The 12,555-nt window shown below is 35.8% G+C and overlaps 1 protein-coding gene across 3 annotated transcripts in view; it reads left to right on the top strand.

Annotated features, from left to right (window-relative positions):
* LRRC7 (leucine rich repeat containing 7) overlaps nt 1-12,555 on the top strand; it is a 478,825-nt gene that overhangs the window by 389,447 nt on the left and 76,823 nt on the right. For 2 of the 3 annotated variants that reach the window (XM_070364524.1, XM_005898157.2), the window contains one exon: nt 10,064-10,183. The exons of the other annotated variant lie outside the window; for it this stretch is intronic. In XM_070364524.1, the coding sequence (XP_070220625.1) occupies nt 10,064-10,183 (120 nt within the window). The remainder of the gene's footprint in view (nt 1-10,063; nt 10,184-12,555) is intronic. 3 annotated transcript variants of the gene reach the window in all.

Raw genomic sequence — 12,555 nt, 5'->3', positions numbered from 1 at the left:
CCTGTTTTCTTGTCAATCTATAGAATAATATACACATATTCAGTGCCTGAAAGGGCTTCCCTTGTGGCTCAGCTGGCAAAGAATCTGCCAGCAATGCGGGAGACTTGAGTTTGATCCCTGGATTGGGAAAGATCCCCTGGAGAAGAGCAAGACTACCCACTCCGGTATTCTGGCCTGGAGAATTCCACAGACTGTATAGTCCATAGGGTCACAAAGAGTCGGACGTGACTGAGTGACTTTCATTTCAGTGCCTGAAAAATGGTAATATACTTGAAGCACTGTTTCTCATTGTGTACATTATTCTCCAGATATAAATTAAATAGCTCTTTGCTGCTGTATTAATTTTATGATGTTGTTTGGGGTACCCTATAGAATGGATTCATTAACTATTCTTGTTGTTCAGTTGCTCAGTTGTATCTGACTCTTTGCAAACCCATGGACTGCAGCACACCAGGCCTCCCTGTCCTTCACCATCTCCCAGAGTTTGTTCAAACTCATGTCTATAGAATCAGTGATGCCATCCAACCATCTCATCCTCTGTCATTCCCTTCTCCTCCTGCCTTCAATCTTTCCCAGCACCAGGTTCTTTTCAAATGAATTGGCTCTTTGTATCAGGTGGCTGAGGTATTAGAGCTTCAGTTTCAGCATCAGTCCCTCCAATCAATATTCAGGGTTGATTTCCTTTAGGATAGAGTGGTTTGATCTCCTTGCAGTTCAAGCGACTATCAAGAGTCTTCTCCAGTCCAAAAGCATCAATTCTTCAGCACTCAGCATTCTTTATGGTCCAACTGTCACATTGGAAAAACAATAGCTTTGATTATACGGACTTTTGTCAGCAACATGATGTCTCTTCTTTTTAATATGCTGTCTAGGTTCATCATAGCTTTTCCTCCAAGGAAAAACATCTTTTACTTTCATGGCTGCAGTCACTGTCCTCAGTGATTTTGGAGCCCAATAAAATAAAGTCTGTCACTGTTTCCATTGTTTCCCCATCTATTAGCCATGAAGTGATGGGCCTAGATACCATGATCTTAGATTTTAGAATGTTGAGTTTTAAGCCAGCTTTTCACTCTCCTCTTTCACTTTCATCAAGAGACTCTTTGGTTCCTCTTAGCTTTCTGCCATTATAGTGGTGTCATCTGCATATTTGACATTATTGATATTTCTTGCAGCAGTCTTGATTCCAGCTTGTGCTTCATCTAGCCCAGCATTTCACATGATGTACTTTGCATATAAGTTGAATAAGCCAGGTGACAATATACAGCCTTAATGTACTCTTTCCCAATTTGGCACCAGTCCATTGCTCCTGTCCAGTTCTAACTATTGCTTCTTGATCTGCATACAGGTTTCTCAGAAGTCAGGTAAGGTGGTCTGGTATTCCCAACTCTTTAAGAATTTCCCACAGTTTGTTGTAATCCACACAGTCAAAGGCTTTAGTGTAGTCAATGAAGCAGATGTTTTTCTGGAATCCCCTTGCTTTTTCTGTGTTCCAATGGATGTTGGCAATATGATCCCTGGTTCCTCTGCCTTTTCTAGATCCTACTGGAACATCTAGAAGTTCTCAGTTCATGTACTGTTGAAGCCTAGCTTGAAGGATTTTGAGCATTACTTAGCTGGCATGTGAAATGAGTGCAATTGTACAACTGAACATTCTTTGGTATTACCCTTCTTTGACCTTTTCCAGGCCTGTGGCCACTGTTCAGTTTTCCAAATTTACTGACATATTGAGTGCAGCACTTTTATATCATCTTTTAGGATTTGAAATAGCTCAGCTGGAATTCTATCACCTCCACTAGCTTTGTTTGTAATAATGCTTTCTAAGGCCCACTTGACTTCACACTCCAGGATGTCTGGCTCTAGGTGAGTAATCATACCATCATGGTTATCCAGGTCATAAAGACCTTTTTTGTACAGTTCTTCTGTGTATTCTTGCCACCTCTTCTTAATATCTCCTGCTTCTGTTAGGTCTATACCACTTCTGTCCTTTATTGTGCCCATCTTTGTGTAAAATATTCCCTTGGTATCTCTAATTTTCTTGAAGAGATCTCTAGTCTTTCCCATTCAACTGTGGCTCTAAGATGATCTATGGGTGGCACAGATCTTCTCTGGTGGCCCAGTGATAAAGAATCTACCTGCCAGTGCAGGAGATGCGGGTTTGATCTGTGGGTCAGGAAGATCCTGTGGAGAAGCAAATGGCAACCCACTCCAATATTCCTGCCTGGGAAATTCCATGGACAGAGGAGCCTGGAGGGCTACAATCCATGGAGTCACAAAAGTAGACACTACTTAAAAAACTAAACAGCAACAAGATGATCTGTAACAGAAATGTTGCAGAATTATAATACTTGGAGATATTGCAAACTTCCCAATTGAGCAAAGAGATGATCTAAAGGAATTCTCTTTGGAAACTGTATTAAATTGCAAACCAAGAATAAAAAAGTATGGAAAAGAAACTGAGGAATATATGTATGTAGACACACACACGTATGTAGAACTGAATCACTTTGCATACAGCTGAAACTAATGTAATGTAAATCAACTATGGTGCCTGTGTTCTAAGTCACTTTAGTCATGGCCAACCTAGGACCCTGTGGATTATAGCTTGCCAGGCTTCTGTGTCCATGGGATTCTCCAGGCAAGAATACTAGAGTGGGTTACCATGCCCTTGTCCAGAGGATCTTCCCAACCCAGGGTTCGAACCCACATCTCTTATGTCTTCTGCATTGGCAGGCAGGTTGTTTACCACCTGGGAAGCCCCAAATCAACTATACTTCAGTATAAATAAATTACTATGCTGCCATCCAGCTTCACATCAAAAAAGAATATCAAGTATTGAAATAGCCTATCTCAAAATGAATTATCACTAATACTTTATTATTTGGTGGTTCAGATGGTAAAGAACCGCTTGCAGTGAGGGAGACCCAGGTTCGATCCCTGGGTTGGAAAGATTCCCTGGAGAAGGAAATGGCTACCAGTTCCAGTATTCTTACCTGGGAAATCCCATGGACAGAGTAGCTGGTGGGCTACAGTCCATGGAGTCACAAAGAGTCGGACACGACTGAGCAACTGACACTTTTCATTCATACCAAAAACAACAACAGGAGAAGAGAGAGGGCAAGGATGGAAAAGAAACAAAATTACTACTCCATTGCCCCCAAATTATTATATGACCCAAATGATCACTTTAAGGCCTATAAAATGTAGGCATCTGGACAACTTTCCTCCCCTACTGCTATTGCAAAACATTATCAGGTGTATGCACCGGATGCTTAGTCAGTTTCAAAATTACTCCAGGGACTCCTTTCTTTCCAACCTAGGTCTCTGCCCTTTTGCCTTTGTGCTCGGATACATCTCTCCCACAGAGCTTATTAATTATAAAATCTGTTTGGTTTTCCTGGGAAACTTTAGGGTTAACCTTTCTTAAGGTACAGCCTCTCAGAGTCTCCCTTCTGGCTCCACTGACCCATTGATAATCAGTCCTATGACTAAAGCTCAATTTCCGGAAACTCTTCTCACCAGGAAAGGAGATAGGTAAAAATTATTTTCCTTTGATTTACAAGTATATAAAAATCTATTACGACACTCTCACCTTACCACTTAAAATAATACATATTAGCATCAGCTAGGAGAAGGCAATGGCAACCCCACTCCAGTACTCTTGCCTGGAAAATCCCATGGACGGAGGAGCCTGGTAGGCTGCAGTCCATGGGGTTGCTGAGGGTCGGACACGACTGAGCAACTTCACTTTCACTTTTCACTTTCCTGCATTGGAGAAGGAAATGGCAACCCACTCCAGTGTTCTTGCCTGGAGAATCCCAGGGACCGGGGGAGCCTGGTGGGCTGTCGTCCATGGGGTCACACAGAGTCGGACACGACTGAAGTGACTTAGCAGCAGCAGCAGCAGCTATTTAAATATCATGAGAGCCTCTAAATGATTGTTAGCCATGAGAATTGCACTAAAATATAGAGTAAGATCAAAATATAAACATTTTCAGTAGATAAAATTAACAAAACTGTTCATTCTCCCTTGAAAATACTGGAGCTGTCTTTTTATTCATAAAATTCCTGAATGATAACACTGCCTCTCTATTTATGTGCTATGGTAAATGATGCTGAGTTGTTCTAGAAAGAATGAATGAAGTGTCCTAAGGAACTGAAGTAAATGCTTTCATGTATTGCCAATTAAGCACTGGATAGGGAATTGCAGCATCCATTTTTTATAGATGGTGCCTTTGCCAGGGAATATTCAGAAGCTGAAATCCAGGCCTTTTCCCCACACTCTCTGCTGGCAAGACTTAACTTCTTATAATTAGGAGAAAGGAGAATCCTTTTGTATTTTTTCTGTTACACTGAAATTGTCTTTTTGCAAGTTATGTACCCAGAGAGAGCACCTTTGTGTGATTGCTACCTCTCTACTCCCTCATGGTAATTGACAAAAAGATGCTATTTGTATTAATACTACCTGAAGTCCTGATTCAGCAATTTATTTGTTTTTTTCAGTTTGCTGATTTTTTTTTTAAGGCTACCAAAATGTGTCTAATTCTTTTTTTTCCAAATTTTCTTTTAGGCTAACTTGTAATAAACTAGTTAGAGGATATAACTGTTTTTTGATGAAGATTAAAGAACTCTGCACTTGATAAAGCATTTAAACAATGAATATTTAAGTGGATAAAAAGAAAAGGCTCTCCCAGATTTTGATACATGTTTTGAATATTTCTATTTTTTTATATTTCTTATATTCCAAGTCTAGTATTATACATTTTTTATGGATTACAAACTAAATATAGGCTTTCTGTACTGTAAATAGTAAATTACAGTTTCTATGGTAACTTTATAGAATCTCTTGATATTAACAGAATGCAAATAAAAACCATAAAAATTAGTTTGATAAATTAATTTCTTTTTAACATTTTCATTTTTTTGATGCTTATTCTAATTTCCTGAAAGATTTCATAGTACTTATTACCAGAACATGTAAGACATACACTATTGAATTATAAATTATTAGTATTCTGTCTTTATTTATTTATTCATTTATTCATTCATTTATTCATTTCTCATTTATAACTGCCTCTCCAAAAAGCATTTAAGGTCACTTTCTGTGACTTTATTAATGGTTCAGTGTGCTTCTTCGGATGTGCTCTGTTGTAAATGAGCTTAGCTAATGTCTTGAAATTTTATGTTATCAAAAGAAATATAATATTGCAAAATGTCAGTTCAAACTGTCATTTTTATTATCCACATTAATGGTGGGAAAAATAGATATCTTGATAGGAGAAGAATAAAGACTAAGATTTATTGAAAATCGACTATGTACCTAGTACCATGAGATACTTTAAATGTATTTTTTCACATAACCCTCACCAAAAACCATAAATGGAAGTATTATCTCCATTGTATAGAATAGGAAACACAAAAGAATACACAAATAGAATGTATTGACTAATCCAAAATATATCACAGCCCAAATCATCCCCTATGGGCTATAGAAACAGTACTTTCTTATTTAGCTGAGTTTAATAAATGCTAGTAGTTACCTTCCACTCTTCAACATATGCTTGCATTTCTTGAGCACTCAGTATCACCAAGAAATATGTTTGGTAGCAATAAAAGACCAAAGGTTGTGAACCTAAGAAAATTGCAAGTTACTCATCCATGATACTGCTTTTCCAGAGATATGCAAGACTAGGAAAGAAATCACTGGCCTTTTCCAACACCCTATCTGCAGGTGTCCGGCTGCCAATATAAATAGTGTGGTCTCTTCTGCACTGGAGAAATAGATAATTTTTTTCTTGTTCTTTTTTTTAACTTCTACCACCATAATATTATTCCATAGCTCCTACTACTTATTGGCTATTGAAGCAGACACTAATATAAATTATAATTTCAGGGGAAGAGAAGTTGAAATTATGGGAACATGTATTAAATAATATTTTAATATAATTTTGCCTGGAAGAAGATGACCTCACTGTTTTATTAGTTGATACTCATTCTACTATCATTGAATTAGAGAATGTTTGCACATAAACTCTTTAAATTTCTAATGTCCTTTCTTATAGATATATGCACATTACTCAGGATCAGATAGTTCCAGTATCCAACATGTATTCATTCACCCGAGTTCCAAGGGTTATTTATTTAATTCCAGTTCTGTTTTGTTTGCTGAAAGCAAAGCAAGATTTATGTAGAACCTTGAGTTAATGTATGCCTATAGTTTCTCTTGATTTTGCTGCATCTATTATTGGCTACCTATCACTCAGGAAGGATTCACTTATCTTTCTAATTATGAAAAATCCTTCAGTCTGTAAATCCACATAATTCCTCATAGACAATGACTAAAACTACCAAAATAATCTTGTACTCATACAGATGCTTCCTCACCATTATAATGAAACAATAGCTTAAAGATCATCTGGATATTACATTACCATCTTCAGATTGATATCTGTGAAATCATAATGATGTAGATTCAAGCTTGATGTATATTTGTCTTTATGACCTACTTTTTTTCAGAAAAAGAATAATATAACAATAATTCACTGAAAATACTTTGGGGAAAGTTGTTTTCAACACATTTGTTAACTATGTGCCTTTGTGAACTATGTGCCAATTACTAAGCAAAATAATCCTTGAGTTTTTAAGTAATATATCCCAAGACCTTTGCAAAGTGCCAAATTCTAATACTATTCTGATATAATTCTTCCAGCTAATTGCCATAAGTTAATTTCCCAAGCTTGCAATGCCCCCACCAATTAACAGTCAAGAGCAAACCTTCAGGAGCAGCTAAGCCCATTTACTCATATATGTGAATCCTGTACATACACATATACTCACAAAGAGGCACGCATATGCACACATGCATGCATACAACTCATATACATGCTTGTACATACACAGATATATAGACACACAAAGACACATATATTCATACACATTATGTCTCAGCAAAATCCGAAATTACTTCTTCCAATGGAGGCTTGTGATCATTCGCAGTAGTCAAAATCACAAATGTTAAATCTGCAAATGTTTGCAGTTGTTTTTTGGACTAGTGTCTGTTCAGCAAAACTTCTTCTAACGTTACTGAATTTCTTAAGTGTAATTTCTGACTTTTAAGTAAATCACACTGACCATTTTCTCTTTTATTTTGAAATATTAAGGATCTGCAGAATGTAGAAGCTTGAAGAAATCCTATATTGTGATGCTTTTCCACATATTTTATGTTTAATTGGTTATATGTGGTGAGGAAAAGACTAATTCTTAATCTTTTAAAGTATCTAAAGAAAATAACTCGAATGTGATACTAAAGATAATTGAATGAAAACTGAACTCAATTGGTTATGTTCTTTGAAATAATAAATGATAGCTTCATTATTCTTTTTACACTTTTTGGTTGCTCCTTTTAACATTTCATAAAATTTTAACAACTAAACAACTGCATTTTTGGACAGTTCAGGAGCACTTTATTGAAAGTATTTTTTTTGGTAAATAGCTATACTTATTCCTTTTGATAAAAAATGTGAACCCACTACATAATTCTCTTTTGGATTCCTCCCTCCCAAACATAAATAAATGTTTTCACAGTATTTCCACGTTTGAAAACCAAAGTCACTCCTCAAGTGTCTTACTTAAGAGAAACAAAGAAGCCAGAGCATTCTGGAAATGAATAAAGGAAATTGCTTTCAGGAAATTCCTTTACTCTTGTTGTCTAGTCAAAGTATTTTTTTTTTTCATGTGTCTGTGTATTTATGTTCTCTTTGGCTCCTGTAACATACAGAAATTGATGGAGTTGTTCTAATTTTAAAAAGAGAAAGATTAATCGGTAAATGAATGAAGAATCTATATCATCATGATCTTAGGATTTTGACTAAGGGTTTTAGCCTTTTTAACATTAAAAAGAATCTTGCAAGTTCAGTTGTTCTCTGTGACTAAGAGTCATGTCGGGGCAGCTGACGGAAGTTTAGTAGAGGAAATAGTGATAAAGATGGGAATGAAATGGAGAAAAAAAGGATTATTTGTGCTTAATTCTGGCCACTTTGCAAAACTGTGTTCCACAGACCGAGCTAGTTGAATATATTTATAATCCCGCTTTACTGGCAAAGAAATCAAACCAGCAATGACATGCATACTAAAAATTCAAAAAGAAAACTGTCCAGTAGTGCCCACTCTGCATAACTGTATTTTAACTGCTTAATTTAAAAAATTTTATTTTTCATAATATTAGCTAGAAAAATTATGCATGGGCATATATAAACACTAATCTCTAAAAGATAAAGATTAGAAAATTAATGCTTGAAATCAGGCAGATGGTCATTGAAGAGCTGTCTGGTTATTTTCAAGTAATATATATGTCACATATGTTAAAGTGAAGTCACTCAGTCGTGTCCCACTCTTTGTGACCCCATGGACTGTAACCTACCAGGCTCCTCCATCCATGGGGTTTTCCAGGCAAGAATACTGGAATGGGTAGACATTTCCTTCTCCAGGGGATCTTCCCAACCCAGGGATCAAACCTGGATCTCCCACATTGTAGGGAGATGCTTTAACATCTGAGCCACCAGGGAAGTCGTCTTAAATATGTTAACCTGTATCTGATTTTCAAGCAAACACAGGTAAATTCATTCCTAACTAACCCAGGAGCCTCAATTCACTACCTTTTTCTCTTTTTTCATACTTTCTAATACTCATAAAAAAGGAATTCACACAGTCAAAAATACAAGAAGAAAACTGAATTATTTCCTTACTTTCACTATATCCACTAGACCCCAGAAAAATTTCACCTAAATTTTAATTAATTTTGTCATAGTAAATATTATTTTTAACAGTTCCAAGCAATGCTTTTTAAAAATGCATGTAATCAAAATGCAGATAGGATCATTATATAATTGTTTTATAAAGGAGAACAGTTAGGACCACTCAGTATAACTGGATGAAGCCTGGCAAGCCATGCATCTGCACCATATTATGAAGAGAATGGCCCAGTTCTCTCATTCCAGGGTTGGAGGACAATTCTTCACACAAAGAACTGCACATACACTCTCTAACCAGACTTTCTCTATCCATAGGGATCCTCCAAAATATGTGGGGTAAATGGCATAAGAAACACTGACTATAATATCTCACCATATAAGAATTCCCCAGGAAATCAGGCAGTACTTGTATATCCTATAGGCTAAAGGAGAAAAAAGTCTATACAAAAAGTTAATCTGCTTCGACAGGAAAAATATCCCACTACTGTAGCCCTCCATAGGAGGCTTTCTCTTGGTGTATGATTCCTTCTGTTACTTAGATCAGATTACAAATGCCTCCCAAAATATATACTAGTAATAATAACAGAGACAGGAGAATTGTTATTTGTTAAAAAATAATAAGCAGTTAACCAGCCAAAAATAAAATATATATGAAGAGTTTAATCTTTAATATATAAATGATCTACATAAATAAATTTGGAGTCAAAACAATTATGATTTATTTAAACCAAAATTCTAACAGCCCAATACTTTTTGATATGTTAGTTTTTCCTCTAAGTGATCTATAGATAATGTCATAGTACCATGAATCTCACACTATGCTAGTGTTAACATCATTGTAGATTAGTGCAAGACACATTCTCCCAGAATCAGTACAGCTTTATAAAATTTGTTTTAGATTATGGTTTGGAATATTAGAAATTACATACTGTGTACTGTATGGTTTCAGTTTATATTCTAAATGCTAAGATCATACTAAAGAAGTAACTTAAGCAACTTTTAAATGTGGTTTTAACAATTGGTTAATTTTATTCTGATTATTTTTATTCCAGTACTGCAAATTTAAACTTATCTTTAAAATTCAGTAAATAACTCTAAGATGGTTATTTTAATTGAATTCCTCATTGCTTCCAAAAAGCTATTAATTTACAATTCTTATCAAGTAAATAGTGGATAAAAGTACCTCCAGTTTAGGATATATGTTTTTCTGCAATTTAAAAAAAGTAATTTTACCATAATCATTAGGGACTCTTTTCAGAAAACTATGATAAACTTCTATTACATCACTAAAGAATGCCATACCATTTTTGCAATAGACCCCGTCCCAGCAAAGCAACATTTTAGACAATGGACAAGAAGATGTTTCTCCTAGTGGCCAATGGAATCCTTATCCTCTTGGGAGGCGGGATGTACCTCCGGACACCATTACTAAAAAGGTAACCAATTTCAAATTAATGACACAAACCATGAACCTTGCATATCCATTGTAATATGTAATCCATATCTTGTGTCTTAACATCATTTCTAACTTTGTGATAAATTTAGGCTAAACACTATCCTACAACAGGGAGTTTGGCTAACTGTAAGTGTGTTGAAAAAAATGAAAAGTGAATATTGCCAAATGTTCAGAGCTGGTAATGAATTTTTATAAACAACATCCTGCCACCTCTCTGAAAATTTATCACCTCTTATTAATGCCTGACACCCACCTTTGAAGTACAAGTGCAGGAAATTGTATAGTGTATACTTTCTGAGCTCTGATTCAGCATCATAGTGTAACCAATTTGTAAACAATGAAATTTGACCACTAAAAGATTGATTCATCACCTGTAAAATCATAGCAACTCATTCATTCTGTCATTCATTCATTAAACACTTAATGAGCAACTGTATGTATGAAGCAGCCCTACTGTGTGTTGAGGTCTTGCTAGATGTTAGGGTGCAAAAATGAATAAGATATAGTGTGGTGTCTTACCTCTAGAACCTGTTAGTCTGGTGAGATAGGCTGAGTGATAAGTAGGTGATTATAATACTTCATGTTAAATCACCATTAAAGGAGTAAAAAGAAAGTGCTAACTGAGAAGATAACTGCAACATATATGAAGGACAAGAGACTAATATTCCAGAATATATTTTTTAAAACTCCTACCAAAAATATGAAAAGATGGATAACACAATACCAAAAGTATGGTAAAAATAAAAGCAATTGGGAGAGTAAATTAATATTAAAACTGAACTTTTTATCAATCAGGAAAAAAGCAAAAAGATGTTATTTTAAACCTACTAGACTATCAAAAATTAAGAAGTATTAAACTGTAAGCTGTTTCCAAGTATAAGAGTAGTGGGCACTCCTTTATACCTCTTGAAAGAGTATAAAACACAATCACATTGACAATAAATTTTCTTATAAAAGCTGAATATGAATATATCCAACATTCCAACAATTGCCCTCCTAAGATATCCTAGCAAAATTCTTGTGTATGTCATTGAAGATACTTGTAAAGCTTACAATGGTAGAAAACTGGATAAATCTGTCTATTACAAAGAATGTGAGAAAGTAAATTCTGTTATTTACACAAAGGAATATTTTGCAGCAATGAACACTTGTTAGCTATAATTAGGAACATGTATAAACTTTAGAAGCATAGTTTGAGTGAGGAACAAGTTTCGGGTGATGGCATACATCAAGAGCAAAAAATAAAGCAAATGTAACTGAATCAGTTAAAAAGAGTTCCATATTTATGTCTCAAAAACAAGTAAAACTAAAATATATTATTTAGGCATAAGTATATGAGTGAGAAAACTTTTTATAAGGGAATGGTTAGCATAAAATTTAGGATTATGGTTGTCTCTAAAGAGATAGGATCTAGGGATAGGATGATCAAGGAGAAAGCTGATAGTAGTAGTAGTAGTATTCTGTTTCTTCAGCTGAATTGTGGTTCTTACACTCTAGTTCTTAAGCTCATGAATGTTCATTTTGTAATTGTGCTTCATAACATATACTCTACACAATTACATACTTTCTTTGTAACTTAAGTGATTTTTTCCATTGATGAATGCTTCAGTGCTTTTTAAAAATATACATTAAATGTCAAATTATTTTACCCAAAATAATTGTTAATATCCTGGTTTGCAGGTGTTATACATGTTATTAATCTGCCTATTGAGCAATATCCAGCACTGCAGATAAATACAGTCCTGTGAGGATGGAATACAGGGCTGGGAGAGCACCTGGAAAGGACACCTATTTAGTAAAGAAATTGAAGAAAGTTAAGAGAGAAGGAATGGGGTAGGCAGTGGCACCCCACTCCATTACTCTTGCCTGGAAAATCCATGGACAGAGGAGCCTGGTAGGCTGTGTCCATGGGGTCGCTAAGAGTCAGAAGGACTGAGTGACTTCACTTTCACTATTCACTTTCCTGCATTGGAGAAGGAAATGGCAACCCACTCCAGTGTTCTTGCCTGGAGAATCCCAGGGACGGGGGAGCCTGGTGGGCTGCTGTCTATGGGGTCGCACAGAGTCAGACACGACTGAAGCGACTTAGCAGCAGCAGCAAGAGAGAAGGATGGTGTGAAAATAAGGCCAGGAGTATAAGCATAAACCAGACTATGCTGAGCTTTTTCCTGAAAGAAATGGGAAGAAGTGTTTTAAACAGGGGAAAGCCATCATTAAATTTTTACCTGAAGAGCACTTTGACAGGTTTTCTGAGAAAGAATTGGAAAGGAGAAAGATTTGAGGCCATGGAACAATTTACAAAGCTTCTCTTGTAATCCAAGGGAGAGTGGATGGAAGCAATGAGTGGTAGAG

The sequence above is a fragment of the Bos mutus genome, chromosome 3 (assembly GCF_027580195.1).
Source record: "Bos mutus isolate GX-2022 chromosome 3, NWIPB_WYAK_1.1, whole genome shotgun sequence".
Taxonomy (NCBI): Eukaryota; Metazoa; Chordata; class Mammalia; order Artiodactyla; family Bovidae; genus Bos; species Bos mutus.
The sequence above is the reverse complement of the archived record's forward strand: the minus strand, read 5'-3'. Positions and strand labels throughout refer to the sequence as shown.